The sequence below is a fragment of the Ursus arctos genome, unplaced genomic scaffold (genome assembly GCF_023065955.2).
Source record: "Ursus arctos isolate Adak ecotype North America unplaced genomic scaffold, UrsArc2.0 scaffold_25, whole genome shotgun sequence".
NCBI lineage: Eukaryota > Metazoa > Chordata > Mammalia > Carnivora > Ursidae > Ursus > Ursus arctos.
Genome location: NW_026622930.1, coordinates 23,602,037 through 23,621,977, shown reverse-complemented (window position 1 = coordinate 23,621,977; position 19,941 = coordinate 23,602,037). Strand labels below are relative to the sequence as shown.

The window sequence follows — 19,941 nt, the reverse complement described above, 5'->3', positions numbered from 1 at the left end:
ACAGTAGCAGGGAGCTCGGCGGGCTGGATCTCACTGCCGTTCTCACTGTCAGAGAGCATGGCAGGACCCCGAGGGCCTGCGAGCTGGTGGTAAAGCCATATCCCCAGGTCCCAGTAGCACCACGCCGTATCACTCCCTGTTATCTCGCAAGCTTCTGGAATTGATGATGAATACCCCCTTGCTCTGTCCCTCCCTAAAGCATCTGACTCCTGCTCTCCACGTACCACCTGTCCCCAAGGCGCTCTCCCACACCAGGGTGGGACTCTGGTCTGAGCCACAGAATCTGATCCGCTGTTTGATATCATCTGGCCCATGCCGAGGTCTCTAAAACTAAAGACCTGTGACGGTCATGTCGTTGACTTTTTTGAACAACATTTTTAGTGCACGCTTGTCTGTCATCTTGTTTCTTTTCTGAATGTGTTGATTGAACAGTGGGTGGCTAGGTAATGTTTGTGTTGGCACGGACTCCAACAGCTGATTTTTTTTTCTAAAATACAGTAAAAAACCCCAGAGATGTAGACTATCCCATGGAAGCTTCTCTTCACCCTATAATTCTGTTTTGTAAAAAGTGTGCACTTTAATAACTTATTGGAACAAAGATAAACCCCATGAATTGTAGGCTATTTACATCACTCTGAATTGATTTTCGATCTTTGTCGAACATCCATTTTTACCAGTTCGGATCCATGCAGGCGTTCCATTTAGTGTGCTGTTTTCCCATAGAGCATTATTTCTTTTATAAGATATAATAACTTAATAACAGTCAGTCTTATTTCAGTTGCAGTTTTAACAGTCCACAACGGTTCTTTTTATGCCTTATCTCACACTTCCTATTGTATTATCCTGTATTGAATTGCATGAGTCAGGGCTGTGGAAAGAAAAGAGCGAAAAAACCCTGGGTCCAAGTCTCGCATTTGAAATGACCAGCTCTGTGACCTTGAGAAATGCTTTTACCTACTGGAACCAGTTTCTTTCTCTGTAAAATGGGCAAAAAGAGGATTAAATGAGAGCATGTCTATAACGTGCCTCATAGAACAGTGCCTGGTATGGGGTAGGTACTAAATAATGAAAATTTCCTTTTTTTTTTTTTTGTTATTATAAATAGCAATCACTAGTTTCCAAACTTTTATGTGAGATTCAGTTTTTTCCATTATATTTCTGTGTGGCTCACAATTGATTTTTCCTCCTGTGAGCCAATGACCCTATAGGAAAATAATTTCATTATTCTACCTTGCAGGAAATGCTAATTGTTGAACATACCTTGATTGACTCATAAGGTTTCAAATCACGTAGAAAATTCTCAGGCATTCCAAAACTGTGGTCACCGAAAATTCAGAGGTAATCCCTTTCCCCACCGAAACCTCAGGAATAGAAAAACTTAATTTATTTGAGTAAAACACATGTGAACATATAATCATCTCCGGGGAGAGGACCAACCCTTTGAAATGTTCATTTATTCATTTATTCACTCAGTTATTCACGCAAATATTCAATAAACATCTGCTGAGTATAGGGTACATGCTAGGCACTGGTGGAAACATTGGCTGTTGGAAGAATTTTATGGAGAAGATACAGTTTGGGAGAAAAATCAAAAAGCCAAATTGATAACAACACCTGTTTTATTTTAGTTGACTGCAGCTGTTGTCAAAAAGGAAAAATTTAAATGAATCTACTTAGGGCAGGCTCTTAGAAAGGGAATTGGATGAAAACAGAAGGTGAAATGGTTTTGTTTTATTCTCCTCCGCCAAGAAAAGTCTCTAATGGCAGCAGCCCAAACCATTTCAGATTTGGACCAGATGACTCCTAACCTGACCCATTTCCCTCCCCCCTTGAAGTTTAAGGGCTTAGTAACCCTCCTGAATTATGTACAAGACTATGTGAGTAGGCACATTTTCTGGGCTTCACAGCTGGCAGCAAATTTTTGAACTGGTAGACTTCCTATAAAAGGCGAGGGTATCCTTCAATAAAGCAGTGAACCACTGACGTCCATTCCAACAGACCCTCTCATTTTATATTAACTAAGGGAGTGACTCAGCCACTCCCCACACAGTGCTTTAGAAACCAGCTTTATGAGTACTGTAAAGTTCTTTGGGTTATGAATTAGTTTACGAATTAGTTATTAGCAATTAATCAATCGAATCTTTGACTACTTTTATGATTAATGTCATTAGGTATTAATAAAAACCAATAGAACTAGTAATGACTATATCATTGATTAGTAACAGGAAAATCTGTAAGTGCCTTTCAGTGCTGTTTGGATATCAATGATTGTTTAAAATTTCACAAATAACAGTGACCATATATTAAACGATGAGGGTTTATCATTTGGCCAGAAGCCTCATCCCCAGGTAGAAACCCCGTTATGTGGCTCCCCATGTATGCCCATGTCTGGCCCTGAGTAATCACCTAGTAGGGAATCAGGAATTCTTGACTGAACGAAGGACTGAGCCTCACTGTGTTTCCTTCCCTTGTCCCTCCTGGGTGAGAACCTCTGGAATTGAGGCTGGAGGAAAACGTCCAAGAGGTTTCTCCCTGAACTTGGAGCCCGGAAAGTAGAATTCAGGTGTTTCAGAGGTCAGGTGTGCACTTGGCCCTGGTCCAGGCGAGTGCCTCTGTTTCCCATGCACCAGCTCTGCCTCCCCTTTGGTGGCGGCTGAGGGCCGTCTGAGGGCACGGTGATGAGACGCAATGCCTTGGGGGCCGCTGGTCCCCGTTGCCTGGGCCTGACACATGCTGTGCGAGCCTTGCTGTTGCCACCCCTCCCGCCTAGCTTTGTGTGACTCAAACAGAAGCAAAACATAAACTAAATCAATTATCATAAGGTCACAGGTCTAGCCCATGAAAGACTAGACAAGACTTAAAAGAAATGAGACTGCAGCCGAATGTAATTAAAAAGGGTTTTGATAGGAATTGAGTATAATAACCTTGTGTGATGATTCCACTAGAATGGCATCTGGTACATCGTCTAGGACACAGGGTTTAAAAACAAAGCCGCAAATGCCTTGTAGTTAATGGCCCTGCTTTAGATCTCTTTCTTTTGTGTTGCGTGTGCCTATCACAGTGCTGGGTATCATACAGACCAGGGCAAAAGGAAGCTTAAGACTAGTTCATGGCTGGGGCTCAGTGAGTCCTTCTGGGTAGATGGGATGGCATCTTGGTCTGCTCAGGCTGCTGTAACAAGATACCGTAGACTGGGTGGCTTCAATAACAGACATTTAGGGGCACCTGGGTAGCTTAGTCGGTTCAGGGTTCGACTCTTGATTTCGGCTCAGGTCATGGTCTCAGGGTTGTGAGATTGAGCCCCGTGTTGTGCTCCTCACTGGGCATAGAGCCTGCTTAAGGTTTTCCTTCTCTCTCTGCCCCTCCCCCTCCACTCACATGTGCTCTCATACTCTCTCTTAAACAAAACAAAAACAAAACCAAAAACAGATGTTTATTTTTTGTGGTTCTGGAAGCTGGAAGTCCAAGATCAAGGTGCTGGCCAATTCAGTTCCTGGTTAGGACTTTCTTTCCGGCTTGAAGAGAGCCACCTTCTCTCTGTGCCCCTACATAGAAAAGAGAGCTCTGTCTCTTCCTCTTCTTATGAGGACACTAAAAACCATCATAGGGACCCCACCTTCATGACCTCATTGCAACCTAATTACCTCCCCAAGGCCCCATCTCCGAACACCATCATACTGGAGATTAGGGCTTTGGCATTGAATTTGGGGGGGGGATACAAACATTCAGTCCACAACAGATGGGGTAGGTCTTTGGTACCAATGGGCCCATGGTATTTTAATTCTTTTTTTTATATCTTTTTAATTTTTATTTTTATTATTTTTCAAGATTTTTATTTATTTACTTGACAGAGAGACAGCCAGCGAGAGAGGGAACACAAGCAGGGGGAGTGGGAGAGGAAGAAGCAGGCCCTCAGCAGGGAGCCTGATGTGGGGCTCGATCCCAGGACCCTGGGATCACGCCCTGAGCTGAAGGCAGACGCTTAATGACTGAGCCACCCAGGTGCCCCTATATATCTTTTTTAAAAAATATTTCATTTATTTGAGAGAGACAGAGATAGTGAGAGAGAGCACGAGCAGGAAGGAGGGGGAGAAGCAGACTCTCCGCTGAGCAGGGAGCCCAATGCAGGGCTCGATCCCAGAATCCTGGGATCATGACCTGAGCCAAAGGCAGGCGCTTAACCGACTGAGCCACCCAGCTGCCCCGGGGTTTTTAAATTCTTGTTCATTGCTGTCTGGCATAACTAGGGGATGGAGATGGGCGTTCTTGGAGAATTGGGACTGTAATCCATATCAGGAATTTCTGGTAGGATTGGTCACTTTGAACACTGAGAGGAGGGCTCATAGTAGAATAGGGGAGTCCCTTTCTGTGTTTCTCTCAGGAAATGCGTCTCCCATGTTCCTGGCCTCACCCTCCTCACCTACTGCAGAGCCATCATCCACAAACTTTCCAGATTCTCTCGAGTCCAGAGCCCCAGGTGGGGCAGCCTCAGAACTGAGTCCCAGCCCATGGTGATGGTCATGGCATGCTCTGCAGATGTCACTGGGCCCCTTTTCTCTGCCAGGAGCATTTAATTTCACATCATTAAACTGAGGAATGCCCTGTAAGTCTATAAAAATCCTGCTTCCATCATGTTCTCACTTAAGAATCTGCAGTGTGTCCAAATTGCCAGAAACCTGAGCTTTTTATCCCAGTGGTCACATCCCTTCTCTCTTACTCCTCCTGTCTTATACAATCTTGTCTTCTTATTCCAGTGTAGTTTTTATCAAGCACTATTTTAGACATGCAAAATGTATAGAAAGTAGCGTCACAAATTCTCAGGTACCTGCCCTCAGCTTAAGAAAGGGGCAGAACGCCATACAGTTGTCATGCCCTCCCTGCCCTTTGTAAACAGGACCATAGGAGCAAGTCTGGGTGCAGCCGAGGCAGCAGTTCAGCAAGTGAGCGAGAGCAAGGGTTTGGGGGCTGGGTGGACTGAAGCGGAATTCTGCCTCTTTGTTTCCTTGCCGGGCAAATTTGGGACAATCATATAACCTCCCAGAGCCTTGACTTCCTCATCTGTAAAATGGGGTCAAGTGTATACCACGGACCTCCCAGAGTTGTGAAGACTGAGTAGAATAATAATGTAAGTACTTGGCCCAGCACTGGGCGTGTGGGGGGTGCTCGGCAGATGGGGGCTCTTACTGCTGGCGGCTGTTGGGCTTTTCTCATCTTGGATTTGAGCTGCGGGGACAGGCCCCTGGGGAGCAGGGAGGCCTTGCTTCAGGCGAGGCCTAGGGACTTGTCAATGCCCAGACCCAGGCAGGAGGGCAGGAAACGGAGCTCCCGTGGTGGGTACCGTGGGCTGACTGATGGGGTGCTCGGTGGATTTCAGGTGCTTGTCCTGGCCGTGAAGCAGCTGTTTCCGGAGTTTGAGTTCATGTGGCTGGTGGATGAAGCCAAGAAGAACCTGCCTTTGGAGCTGGATTTCCTCAACGAAGGGAGGAATGCTGAGAAAGTAGCCCAAATGCTCAAGCACTTTGACTTCTTAAAGGTAGGAGGAGCAGGGCAACGGGGGGCATGGTGGTGTGGTGAGAGAGTGTGGGGGAAGACTGATCCCTGCCCTGAATGTCCCCCCCTTGCAGGACATGAGTGGGGATGCCTCCTTCCTGAGTCTTGTTTCCGAACCCTGGTGTCGCACATTAAAGCTCTTGAGGACAGTGTTAAAAGAAATACCAACTGTGATTGTTGACCTATCGGCTAAACAGATGTTTACTGAGTGTCTGTAATTCTAAGACACTGAGTCATACCCAAGGGCCTGTAAGCTATGGTCTCTCCCTCCGTGAAGCATGGGATGAGGACGTTGATGATGATGGGAGCTAATGCTGCTGTGCTCTGGTGCTGTTCCTAACACTATACATTTATTACCTCATTTATTGTACAGTCATTTCTTTCTTTTTTTTTTTTTTAAAGATTTTTATTTATTTATTTGACATAGATGACATAGAGACAGCCAGCGAGAGAGGGAACACAAGCAGGGGGAGAGGAAGAAGCAGGCTCCCAGCGGAGGAGCCTGATGTGGGGCTCGATCCCAGAACGCTGGGATCACGCCCTGAGCCGAAGGCAGACACCCAACGACCGCACTACCCAGGTGCCCCTGTACAGTCATTTCTGTTATAACACAACGTATGTGTTCCTAGAAACCTCCATAGCATGCAAACTCACACAACAGAAAGCACAGGGCTTATGGGGAAAATTGGGCTAGGCTTACAACAGGGCCAACAGAAACATGACCAGGTGCTCAGCATCACTCATGCAAACCATACCCACAGTGGGTATCACCTCTCACCTGTCAGAATAGCTAGAATCAAAAAGACAAGAAATAACAAGTGTTGGCGAGGATGCGGAGAAAAAGGAACCCTTTTGTACATTTGGTGGGAATGTACATTGGTGCAGCCACTGTGGGACACAGCATGCAGGTTCCTCAAAAAACTGAAAACAGAACTAACATATGATCCAGATAGATGCAGCCTTGTGTTTATTGCAGCATTATTTACGATAGCCAAGATGTGGAAGCAACCCAAGTGTCCATCCACGGATGAATGGACAGAATAGATGTGATATATACACGATGGAGTACAACTCAGCCATGAAAAAGAATGTGATCTTGCCATTTGCAACCACATGGATGGACTAGAGCGCATAGTGCTAAGTGAAATAAGTCGGACAGAGAAAGGCAAATACCATATGATCTTACTTGTATATGGAATTAAAGAAACAAAACAAGTGAACGATAAAGACAGAAAAAAAAATTGACTTAAATACAGAGAACAATCTGGTGGTTGCCAGAGGGGAGGTGGATGGAGGGATGGGTGAAATAGATAAATGGGATTAAGAGTCTGCTGACTGTGATGAGCTCTGAGTAATTTCTAGCATTGTTGACTCATCCACCTGTAAGTAGTGTAACACTGTATGTTCATTATACTTCAGTAGAAAATAAAATAAGGAAAAAAAGACAATTCACGAAAGAGAAAACACAAATTTAAAACAATGTCACCAGTGACACAGAAAATAAAAGAAGGTGGGAACCTACTAGAAACGGTAGCGTAGTTTTACACGTTAAATGGCTAAGAAGTACGTAAGACCACGGAGCACATGGCACTCTATCGTGACATCTGCTTGTGCAAACAGGCATCGACAGAGTTGCTGCTTGTGCGTTATTGTGACGTGGTGGGAGGCCCGTCATCGGGAATTGGACGGAAAGTTGTAACACCGGATGTGTGTGGTTGGGACTCATGACGCCCTTGGTGATGTTGGGGTGTGTGTGTTTTGTGCTCGCCCGTGTTGTGCAGCCCGGCGGGAAGCAGTTTCCTATGTTCACATGGTGTTTCCTGGGGAGGATAGCTCATATAACCCAATGCAAGATTTGCATTACGATCAAACTGCCCCCTAATATATCAATCGCATTAGAAAAAATTTGTGTTTTCAAGTATTATAGAAGAACTGCCTGTCTGATGATAGAAGACACTTACTGTGGGAAACAAGATAAAATGATACAAAGTAGCAGCTTTGTAAGAGGGAGGTCCTGCTGGTACGAGCTCTCCATTCAGGAGAAGGGACTTCCGTGGTTGATCAGGGCAGGACAGGCTCTGCCGAGGAGCTGGCCCTAGAACGGGTCATTGAGGATTGGCCTGACGTTCCCCATGGGCTCCATAGGCTTCTCCCTAGATAGATGCACGCCAGCACCACTGTTCTCCCGACATATTTGGTCCTTGGTGGGTCTTGGACCCATTTCCCCCACGGGTTTCTCTTCATGGTACAGGGGTTGGGCCTGTCTGGTACTCTGTGCAGAGAGCTTGGCTTTCAACTCTTTGAAGAGATCAGCCCTTCTCTCTTCACAGGAAGCCTGGATCGTTTGGGAACGGAAGTCACAGAGCCGTCAGGAGCTCCAGGTGCTAGTTCCAGAGCAAACTGGTAGTGCTCTTCTTGGGGAGGGGGTCTCAGTGCACTGAATGGGAAGGTCTCTTGCTCTTGACAAAAGTGGCTTCTGAAGACATCGTAGGAGATGGAGGTGGTGTTTATATTTCTGCTCTCCAGATTGGTTAACGGAGATGGGAGACAGAGGGTGTGCCCACCCTAACCACCCGAGAATCCTAGAGCTCAGACGATGGGAGGAAAAGCCACAACTGTGGGTCAGTGTAGTGTCTTCACACTGATGTTGGTGAAAGATGTGGCCATTGGCCAAGTTTGACCCTTTGAGTGAGCTGAGAGTCAGGTCCGACTGGATGCCCCAGTACTATGTTCGACTGCCTTTTCCTCAGCTGGCTGTCTTAGATCGGGATGTACAGACCCTTTTGTGCCTGTAAATCCCGACGTGCAGACTAGAGCTGGTACCATTGCCCCAGCTTTGAAGTTCAAGCCACCAATTCAATAAAAACGTGGCTGTCTCAGACAAGGAACCCTACCAACTCATTAGCGCGGTGCCATGTTTGCTTCTGCTTGCATCTCCCGTTTCTTCCATCCCTTCATCCCGCATTTCCTGAGCATTTCCTGACCTTGTTGTGCTAGGAGCTAGGGGGCCTGGCTGAGTATGAGATGGTTGGCTCCGACCTGAGAAAAGGTCCCATCTGGGGGGGGGACAGACACACTGTGCTGCTACAGTCCAGGCCTGTGCCATGCAGAGATGTGCAGCCTGTGACAGAGACTTGGCCCTGTTTCTGTGGATGCCCGAGAGCGAGCGCTTCGTTCTGCTCAGGGTAAGGAGCTCAGAGGGGGCTTCCAAGAAGTGTTGAGTGTACAGAGGGATAGGCAATATTGACTAAATGTTTCTTCGGCTTCCCTGGACACTATGCAGGTACCATGACATTGGGTCCTTCCAACAGCCATCACCCCATTTTCCAAGTGACAGTCTTAGAGTAGTGGAGCTAGGGCTGCAACCCCGATTTTCTGACTTCATCTCTGGTGCTCGCCTAAGGACATTCTGTTGCCTCTTAGCTGGCAGGGGCGCTCCTCGGCACCAGAGCTATGAACCAGACACACAGAACATCTCCTTCACCGTTCCCATGGAAACAGCAAATCATCCTTTGGCTGGGGCCAACTAGCATCTGCCAGACCAAGACATGTAATAATAATAATAACACAAATTTCTGAAATGAGGATGCCAAATGGGTAAATAATTAATGTAACAATTTGACCTGCCCCTTCTAAAACCCACACACTTTTCCTAAGACAATGGTGCGACTAAGGCTCCTGAGTAATTAATTTTGCCTAAACACATAACAAGTGGGAAGCAAATTTTGCACTGTGAACCCAGTTCAGCTCTTAAAACTGGAGATAGATTGCCTTTGCACACGGGCACCCCATCACAACATCTGTGCGTAATTAAGCCTCAGCGAAGAGTTTACCTCTCGGTGTGCGAGGCATCTTCCAGTGGGGTTTAATAACCTCAGCCCTGTGCTCTAAATCTCTGAGCCTCAGACAAGCGCCGAATGGAAGCATGGGGTCAGGGAGACCGGGAGAGGGTGAGAGGGCAGCCAGGCCGAACGGTCAGGACCAGGGCGTCTGTGGATCTGCGGTATATTGTGGGGAGGGGCCGGGGCAGGCCGTGAGGTTTGTGACTAACCTGGGGGAAAGCTGGGACAAGGGAGGACAGGGAAGCCTTAGAAGCACAGGGTCTGAGACCAGAAGAGACAGGAGTGTGCCTGGACAAGTGAAGGCAGGGAGAGCTAAATGGTCATCTCCTGAGCGGGGCCGCTTCAGGGGGCCACTTCTTAGTGCGAGGTAAGGGTCCTGGGACTCTCCAGAAATTGTGGGCAGACCTTGAGGGATGTGCATGCTTTTGGAGAAGCACCACCCCCTCCTATGAATCTCAAAGATGGAGAACCATTGATGTAGAATCATTAATAGGAGTTACTATGTTTTACTTGCGTGTGCTATGCGAGGCACATTTTAAAGTGCTTTACATGTATTCTTAATCTTTACACAGTCCCACAAGGGAAAGACCATCATTAGCCCCTTGTCAACAGTAGGGAAATTGAGGCCCAGAGAGATGAAACCATTTGCTCAAGGTTACACGGCTTCCGGTCGGGGGCAGAGGCGGGTTCTGGATGGAGGCAGCCTGGCTCTAGAGCCTGCGGGTTAAACCACGGTGCTGTTCTGCCTTCGTGATAATTTATGGGGCAGATCTGAATCGTGCTGAACTGTCTGTAGCGTTAACTCGCAGCCCTGGTCATGTGTCAGAAGCACCTGTGAAAGTCTACACGGCTGGCATAAGGCAGCTGGTGTCTGTCCAGCAGGAGCTAAGTGTGTGCCGCTGTGCCAAGCACCAGGATTCCACATGTGCTAGCAGGAGGTCGGGAATGTTGCCTTGCTGTAAATGTCATCGCCATTTTACAGGTGGGAAGCCGGCCCTCCGGTTATAACACTTACCCACAGTCACACAGCTTGGAGGTAGCAAAACCATGGCTCCAGCCTGACTATCTGCCTCGGGATCTGTGCTCTGCTTCTGTGGGCTCCCCAGGTGATGGGCACTGGCCCAGGAGAACCAGGGCCTGCTTCACAGGTGCGTTGACCAAAGCACAGGAACAAAATGGAACCATGGGTCAGGGCCAGACTATGCGGCTGAGGCCCAGGGTCTTGGGCTGGAATTTTCTATAACCTGTGCCCTCCTTCTTGGGATCAGGATCGACCCCAGCATGGAGGACGGGTGGAGCCCACAGTGGGGCCTCTGATCTGTAACAAGGAGATAGGCTTTGGACCCAGAGTCCTGATGGCCAGGGTGTGACCCTGCCTGTGGGGTTAGTGGGCCCCCCTGAGCCTCCCTGGGTTGAGTTTTGTTTGGGGGGCCTGGGAGGGTTCTTCTCATTGCCTCTTTAGAATGATTTTCTTTCATCTTTCTCCACTTTGATGGAAGGTGGCACGGGGATGAAACATGGGTGTTGGGGGGGGAATTTCGCCTTATGTTCCCAAACCCTTCTGCCCACGGGGTGATTTAGGGGCAAGTCATCGACCTTATGGTCGACCCACGGTCAAGCCAGGTTTCTCCTAGGTGAGCAGGGAGATTTGCATTTTGTAGTCATCTCGGTGCTGTAGTTGTCAAGGGGCAATTCGCCGTCCTCCCTGAGCTCCCATGACAAACTTCTCTACCTCCCAGGTTTGGTATTCTGTCATTTCAGATCTAAGCAGCTGCGGCAGGGGCCGTTGTGTTGTCTGACAGGGACAGTTGCGTTGGGAGAAGGCTGGGGAGAAAGGTGGAGGAGTGGGGAGCGCAGCGCTCCCACCGCTCTGATTAACAAGCCCGGAGAGTCTCCAGACTTTGGGTTTTCTCTTTCCATCTGTGGCTCCTTCAAGTGATTTTCCACGTTGCCCCAGGCAGGCCCAGATGGGGGTCTGACCTCATATCCCCAGAGCCCCAGGCTCCCACTGCCAAGCTTAGGTTTCTACACAAACTGAGAAAGGAACTTCACGTCAAAAATCTGCCCGTTCCATTTGGAAGCCACAGCCACGGCCAACAACAGCAAACTTGCACTCATATTTTTAAAGATAGCGTGTGAAAAGTACCAAGCAAGACCGAATTTTAAGTTCACAGTCATAGAGAGTCACAGATTTCTCTACTAGCCCAGATTTTCAAATGGCAAGACCTACAGGGAAGTAGCAAACCGCAATGACACTTGACTTCAGTTGGAAGCTTTGTTCCAGGGACCCCAGAGTGCTTCGCGTGTGTGTGTGACCCCAGGCCTCCTCAGAGCTCCTTCTCGAGATGGGGCAGGAACAGTCCTTTGTGATGAGGAAAACGGAGGCATTGAAGGTTAAGTGGCTGGATTAAGATGTGGCAGTATTCACAGAATGAGGAAGGGAAACAGGTTTCTTGACTTGAGGGCTGCGATCTTATTGCTGGATGAGTTTTGGGGGTCAAGATGAGGGGAGTGCTTATTCCCCTAAACCCTTGAATTAACTGCCCCTTTTCCTTTCTTCTTCTTCTTTTTTGACTTCTTTTTTTCCCCCCTATCTTGCTTTATTTGTAAGTGGAGAAAAGCCCATCACAAGTTGTTGGGGAAACGTGGCATGCCGATATCCCAGTAATTCTTCCCTCCTGGAAGTGGTGGCACTGTTGGCTGTCACTCGTATGGCCCCCCAGCAGCTGTTGGTGCAGTCCCATCTCTTGCCTGTTTCTGGGGAAATCTGTTCTTTTTTTGGCCATTGGGTGTTCTTAGAGTCTGAGAGAACTGGAGAGTGTATCAACTGGGAATGCATTGGTCTGCAGGTAACCAACAGCACAATTTAGAGCATCTTAAGTGAAAAAAGATTTATTTTCCTCACGTGGCGAGAAGGCTTACAGTAGTTGCCTGCTGATATTGTGTTAGTGGTATGTTGGTATCAGGGCTGGCATCTCTGATTTTCTTAGACTTTTCCTCATGGTTGCAAGATAGCTGCTGCAGCTCCAGGTATCATATTCACTTTCAAGGTAGGAAAGAAGGGTAAGAAGAGTTGCACCACTTTCAAACATCCCCCCCACCTTTTTTAAAGATCCCACTTATTTATTTGAGAGGGAAAAAGAGAAAGTGCACACAAGCAGGGGGGAGGGACAGAGGGGAGAGGAAGAAGCAGACTCCCTGCTGAGCAGGGATCCTGATGCGGGGCTCCATCCCAGGACCCTGAGATCACAACCTGTTCCCAAGGCAGACGCTCAACCAACTGAGCCACCCAGACGCCCCCTACAAACATCCCTTTTTATGAAGAAAAGAAAAACCTTCCCAGGCCTCCACGTATGACTCATAAGCCAGGACTGTGTCACATGGCCATGCCTATGGCAAGGCAGGCGGGAAAGTATGTAGTTTTTCCTGTGTCTGGGGAAGAGGAGGACTGCGAGTAGGTGCTGGGTTAGGGTCCAGCATTGTCTGCCACACAGAGGACTTGTAGGAAACGGGCATGAGAAAACTCAGGACTTCCTGGCTGAAAAATTTATCACCCCGTAAAAATTCGTTCATTCATTCATTCATAGACATAAACATAGAATACATCCATTGCACAAGTAAAGAAGCGGAGGCAGAGGGTTGAGATTCACGTGAGGAGCCTGCAGTGGGCCTGGTGAGAGAGGGAAATAGATTTCAGTGCCAACTCTGGCTCAGGTATGAGGGGTTCCATGCCTGTTCCCCTAAGTCCCAATTTTAGTTTTGGCTCTTGGTGGTGTCTGGAGGCATTGAGGAGAGTGGGGAAGCCCTTCTCTGGTCCCTAAGCAGGAAGGGGTCTCTAAGGGAGGGCCCAGGGGTCTAGCTGGTGGAGGAGGCAGTGTGGCCTGCCCTGCTTTCTTGGCCTGACCCCCCTGCCCCCGCCTGTCCCTGCTCGGTCCCTCTCGGCTTTGTCTCGTGTTCCTGGGAGGAGCGTCTGCCCTTGCCTGGCTCTCCGTGCCTCTCTGTGGTCCTGGCTTCTAGCTGCGGGCCCGCCAGCCCTTCTGACCTGCCCTTGCCTGTTCCAGGTCCCCCGCATCTACTGGGAGCTGTCCACCAAGCGGGTCCTTCTGATGGAGTTTGTGGACGGTGGCCAGGTCAATGACAGAGACTACATGGAGAGGAACAAGATTGACGTCAACGAGGTGAGGTTCAGCGCTCAGGGCTGCTGTGCGTGGGACATGGGCGTGGTCGGGGCCACCCACTGAGGGCCGATGTGTCCCTCTGAGGTCTCACTGCCTTGAAACGGAGCCTGTTGTCTGAAGAATTATCGTATCTCTGAGCACAAAGCATCCTCCCTGGGCATCTGGTACAGTCCTCTGCGCTGTCTCCTAAAGCTGGGGCTGGCAGCGCACAGTGGAGCTCAGGCCCATGCTGAGCCCCTTCCTGCAGCTCGTGCCCCGCCCAGTGACTGCCGTCTGTCCTCTTGTCCGAGCCGCACAGAGCTGAGCGGCCCCAGAGAACAGTGGTGTGAAATCTGTGGGACTTACTGCTTCTGCCCCTGTGGGGCCCAGGAACACCTTCCTCCTTCTTCCCACCCTCCCCTCTCCCTGCTGCTCCCCAGACCTCAAGGGGTCAGGCCAGCAGGGGCGAGCAGGAGCCAACTGTTTCTACTTCACAGAGCTACAAGAAAAGGGAGGCTTCGGTCTCCCGCCTCCCACCCCGTTGGTCCCAGGGAAAGAAAGCTGGCCGGTGGGGTGAGGCCTGTACCCCAGTTCCTTCTTGGTTGCCATAGGGTCCCACCGGTAGGGATGGAGTTATACTTTTTCAACAATACCCGTCATTTTTATAGTCCCTCCTCAGAGCTAGGTACGGAGGTTCAGAGGGGGCCGACATCATTCCCTTCTTTAAGGAGCTCCCCACCTCGTGTTGCTGTCAGATCCATAGCTAAATTCTTACAAGCACCTCCAGGCAGCAGGAGGGGTGTGAGCGAGACCCCAGGGAGCTGCACGGAGGAAGTGCTTGCTTCTGCCGTGGGTTGGCTTCCCCAGCAGGATGGTAGGGATTTGCTGGGTGCGTGTGTGTCACGGTGGAGGAGTTGGGGGCAGCGATGGCACTGCAAGGAAGGGGAAGGGAATGGCAGGGTTTCCAGGGGAGTGTGGAAAAATAGGGTGGGGGCAGGTAGTGAAGACATTGGGCAGGACCCCAAAGGTACTAGGGAGTCACGAAGGGTATGGAGGAGTGCAGTCACATGGTCCACAGCTCTGGGTAGGCAAGAGGAAGCAATGGAGAGAGGTGAATGCTCTTTCCTTCCTCCCACCCCAGGCAACATAAGAAGATGAGCCTGTGGTCCCAGTGGTGGGATGGCGTGGAGGAGGAAGCTACCCCTTGGCTCAGCAGATGAGCCAGTGGAAATGTAGGAGAGGGTGCACGTTGGGAGATCAGGCCTCCGAGTGCCTGTGTGGCCTCTGCCAATGGGGACTATGACCTCGTCCGAAGAAGATTGTGAGGGCCACACGAGTGCTGAGCACCATGCCTGGCAGGCACTTCCTGCTACAATATGGTGGCAAGGTTGTTGTTTTCATTCTTTGGGCTCTGTCCTTTATCTCCTTTTACTGTAAATGTTTGTTGGATGCCAAACTCGCTGTACCAGTTGCTTTTTTCCATAATAAACTTGGGAGGCAGGTCTTAATGTCTTCATTCTGCTGATGAGGATTCAGATTCAGAGAGGGAAGGTAACTTGTCCAAGGTAACACAGCTAGTAGAGCTGGAATTGAAACCCAAGCCTCTCTGACTCCACTGTTTCTTGGTTCATAAAAGGAGAGTTCGCATCAGAGCGTAGGGGACCACTGCTGGGAACGTGGCTGGGAAGGACTCAGCCATAGCTGGCCTTGGCCTCCTAGGAACTCAGGGAAAGATGCTCTTAGAACCCTTGGGGACCTTATGGTATGTGTGTAGGGTGGGGAGGCTGGATAGGCACCAGGCCCCCCCTGCTTTACTCAGGACAGCTCAGCCATCACCAGAGTTGCCTGTTGGGCTTTTCTGGAAGAGGTCTCCCTTTGGGGGTTGGGAAAGGATAAGAGAAGCACTGTTTTCATTCAACCCTCCACTTTCCAGATGGCAGGGCACTCAGAGGGAGAGCAGATGTCTTTCCTGAGGTCCCTCAGCCAGTAGCACAACTTGGGGCTTCTGACTCTGCTCTTGTCACTGTTGCCTTCTAGGGTGGGCCTGGGGGGTGTTTGGGTCGAGCTTCTGCTCTTGGGTACAAAGTCTTTGGTTCCAGTGGGGAGGTGGGGGGAGGCAGGGAGATCACCTCCAGCTTTTCCTGAACAGCCTTAATGGGGAGCAGGGTCTCTCTGCCTATAGATCAGGAAAGATGCCAGAGGCCTCATGCCTTCCCCCTCCCTTGCCAGGTGACCGGCATTTACTTACTGCCGGCTGCGGTGGGATTTTCATTTCAGCAGCACCCCCAAATCCATTAATCTCTTTGGATACAGTGAGTCCAGGGCCGCAATGGTGTTTTGTCAGAGGCAGCTTTGATTTTTCAAAGACAAGTGCAAACAAAGATGTGCTCTGCTGTACTTGGCTTGCTCTCGTGGCTGAGCCAGGTCCTGGGAGGAGGGGCAGCCGGGCTGGAGGGGGCCTGTGGGAGCTGGGCAGGGTGGTGCCCTCCGAGAGCCCAGGTTCATCTGCTCCTGCCTCTGGCCCTCTTTAAACGTCCTTGCGGATAAGGCCAGCGTTCCGGGCAGAGCAGACCCTCAGTGGACATCCTGGGAATTAGTGGAGAATAAATCAGCCAGCCTCACGCCCTGGGTTAACCTCTGGGAGGCGGGGCTGAGGCAGAGTGTTGGTTTTTTGTTTTCTGGGGACATGCGGAGTGGGGCAGGACGATATCGGAGAGATTTGGGGAAAACAATAACAGCAATAATAATTGTAAGCAACTAATCTGTGCCAGGCACATGGCACGTGTAATCTCTACTCCTTACAGCTGGCCTGCCAAGGGTGATTTGAGAGACCATAACCCCATGTATGGATGAGAGGGCTAAAGCTCAGAGAGGTTGAACGACTTGCCCAACCTCAGACAGCTAGCAGGGACAGAGCCAGGTGTTTGAACACAGGTGTGCCGGACGCTCCTTGCTTCTCCGCCTCCTCCGTCCCCCTCCCGGGACTGACTCTGGCTGCAGTGGAACCAGGGCCCCCCAAGTGACGGCCACATCAGTAACTCCTTGAAGAAGGAGGCGCAGCGCGGACTGAGCAGCTCTGCCCACCACATGAGTGCTGAGTGCAGCCCTTCTCCCTTGAACTCGTGTCAGGCATGGTTTTTTCCATTTCATGCAAACACTGTTCCCCTTTCAGGGAGATGAGTAGACGAGCAGTGCGTGAGCCGTGCCGAGCACAGCGCCTGGGGTGTGGTTGGCACTCCAGATTGGTCCTTAGTTGATTATTGTTGTTTTCATGATTATTACCATCGTTGGACCCTGTCCTTTCCTCCTTTACCTCCTTATACTGTTAGTGTTTTCCAACAGCCCAGCCGTGTGCCAGACGCTTCCTACGCTGTAAGCTTAGGAGGGAGGGCTTAGTGCCTCTGTCTGCAGGTGAGGAATTGGAGACCCAGAGAGGGGAGCTCCCAGATCTTGATGGTACACTTCCACCATCTTCATATGGATCCACTTTGTAATTTCCAGCCAGATAAAGATGCGAGTTGTTTCTAGCCCTCTGGCAGGCTTCCTCACCCCCACTAGGGGTGCCTTTCTGACTGTTGTCAGAGGTCACTTCCGCTCACTACTGCACTTCATACAAGCGGAGTCACACAGTGTCGTCTTTTGGGCTTGGCATCTTTGTCATCAGTCACCTGTGGGTCTTTTCTGGAAGCTCTGTTCTCTTCCATTGGTCTATCGGTCCATCCTTGTAATAGTACCACACTGTCTTGATTACGTAATTCCTCAGTCCCCTGGCCCTGGCTTCTGGGGTTTGCGTGACCTGGGAGGCTCTTTGGTATTCTGAGATGTTGTCATTAAATACTGCCGCAGAAACCTCAGGCTGGACAGTGGGCAGGGGTAGCCGGTGTGCTGTACTGAGCTGTCGCTGACCATCGGTTGGGAGAAGACTGGAGACAGGCCCTACTTTACAGAAACTAATCTGTGTGTCTCTTACCAAGCAGCATCAGAGCCGCAGGCCTCACAGAAGACTAGTGGGGCACGAGTGTGTGTGTGTGTGTGTGTGTGTGTGTGTGTGTGTGTGTGTGAGTGTGAGTGTGGGTGTGAGTGTGGGTGTGGGTGGCGGGTGATGGCGGGGACGGGAAGGGAGAGGTACGGAGACTCCATGTTACTGAAAATTTCTAACAGACTTCTGAGGTTCTAAAATTCCTGGGGACTGTGGGACTCAGTGAGCCAGTCCCTGGAGTGAAGCCCTCCTTAGGACAGCCTGGTTATGAGTGTTCCTGGGGGAGGGAAGTACGGGACAGCCAGAAGTGACAAGGGGCAAATACCTCACCCCATATCCTGGGTGGTAGGGGGTTTAGTGACATCTTGGCTGCCACAGGCGGCTTGACTTCAGCTTGAAGTTGGGGCTCAGGAAGTGGCTGTAAAAGGAGTTGCTTTCCAGGTGGGTGGGGATGGTTCCAGACCCCTCCAACCACTTGTTGAGTCAGCCCTACTCTACTTTGAAGAGGCCTCCTGGCCCTGCAGCATCCCAGTCTCGCTGGGCCTAGCATGTGAGGACCTGAAGACCAGTCTAAGTAGCCAGTACCCAAAGACCCAGTTGGAGAAAGGCCAGGTTAGGAGGCAAGAGACCTGAGTTCCAGCCCCTTTTCTGCCCGTGGCTCGCCGTGTGACCTTGGACAAATCACTCCCCCTCTCTGGGCCTCAATTTTCTTATTGAAGGCATTAGTTGGACTCTAAGGTTACATCCTGCTCGGGTATTTTACACAACAGTGATTCTTGGCTTGCTGGGAGTTAAGACTTCAACCATCTATTTCAGAATCTCCAGGGGGAACTTACTTAATGCAATTCCTGCCGCACCCCAGACTGACTCCTCAGAATCTGGAGTGGAAAGGGTTGCAAGAATTCGTGTTTTAACAGACTCTTCGGGTGGTTCAGACACTGACTGGAGACCAGGAACCACCTGCCCCAAGGCCAGCCTCCAGGCTCACTCATCCAGGGAGCCTGAGGCCTGGGGGGCCAGCAGCCCGGGCGGGGAGGACCCTCTTTTGTTTGAGTCTCTGCCCCCAGAAGCAGCATATTACCGAGGGCCTGCCCTGGTGATCATATTTGCCAGTCACATTAAGAGCTGGTGACAGTGACTGTCATTGATTTTATTAAAAGTAAAGGTCGAGCAGGAGCACGCTTCCCTAGGCTGGATGGAGCCTCCTCGAGCCATAGGACGACTATTGATTGCAGACCTTTTATCGAAGGTTAATTGGATTTCAGTGAGTGTGTGTTTAAGACCCTGCCTGGGCTGAGGCCCAATTGAATTTGTGTGAAATTAGCTAGAGAGAAAGGTGACACAGTTGGGACTTTGGGGGATGTGGGGCTGGGGCTGGGGTCTGGTGAGCAGACACCAGCTGTCTGTGAGGAGTGGGGGTGGGTGCAGAGATGGGAACTTGTGAAAGAGGCCTGGGAGCCAGCTCGGGGACGAGGGCAGGGGGCTTCCGGGAGTCATTAGCTGGACTTGGATTCAGTCCTCTGTCTTTGGGATGGCTGTCTTTGTATGTGGTGTGGCCTCCAGAGCCTATCTTTTCCTCTCTCCAGAGAGTAAATTTCGCTTTGAGTCAGAGTGGGGGTGGGGGTGGTGATGGGGATCAGGGGTTTAGCTCATACTTAGAAAGCCTTATCACGAATCCTCCTTTTTCAAGACCCCCAACTCTGGTTTTCAGAGGCATCAGGGGCCTTCAGTTGCTGAGCCTCTGTGGGCTTGGGGCAAAGAGCAAGCTCCCCCCTGCCAGCCTACGGTCCCTTGTTGTCTAGCTGGCTAAGCCAGGTCTCAGTAGCTGTCTGTTCACCTGGCAGAGGCAGTCTTGCTTATCTCTTTCTGTCTGCTCTCTCTGTTGTTGGGGGCTCTTTGTATTCTTCATTTCTTTTAGTCTTCTTCGTGGGGTCGGGGAGTGAGTGGAGTCAGTGCATGGGTTCAGTCTGCCACGTATAGCCAGAAGCCCTTGCCATGCTTCTTCCTTCCAGTAGTTTTAAGAATCCATTCCAGGTCATTCCGGGAGCCGCGGAAGGGTCTCAGTTGTATGTTTCAGCAGACGTTTCTCGAGCACCTACTGTGTGCAGGCACCGCATGTAAGTGCTGTATCAGAGGGATGCAGAGAGCGTGGCAGAAAGGGTGGCTGGGTGCCGTGGCGGGAGGGGCAGAGGGTTTCAAAGTTGGGGCACCCTGGGCTTATGCCTGGCTCTGCCATTTGTTGGCCAGGTGCCCTTGGGTAAGTTACTTAAGATTGTCCACATCTGTGCAGTCAGAGTCCTAACAATACCTACTTCACGGGGTCGTTGTGTAGACTGTAGGCTGTGAAGTTGTGTAAGATCATTTATTTTATTTGTTTATTTTTTTAGATTATTTATTTATTTGAGAGAGAGAG

At 50.2% G+C, this 19,941-nt stretch overlaps 1 protein-coding gene across 7 annotated transcripts in view; it reads left to right on the top strand.

The window, feature by feature from the left end:
* Positions 1 to 19,941, top strand: part of ADCK1 (aarF domain containing kinase 1) — a 142,581-nt gene that overhangs the window by 78,887 nt on the left and 43,753 nt on the right. For all 7 annotated transcript variants that reach the window (XM_057318619.1, XM_057318621.1, XM_057318616.1 and 4 more), the window contains 2 exons: positions 5,375 to 5,533; positions 13,454 to 13,570. In XM_057318619.1, coding sequence (XP_057174602.1) covers positions 5,375 to 5,533; positions 13,454 to 13,570 — 276 coding nt within the window. The remainder of the gene's footprint in view (positions 1 to 5,374; positions 5,534 to 13,453; positions 13,571 to 19,941) is intronic.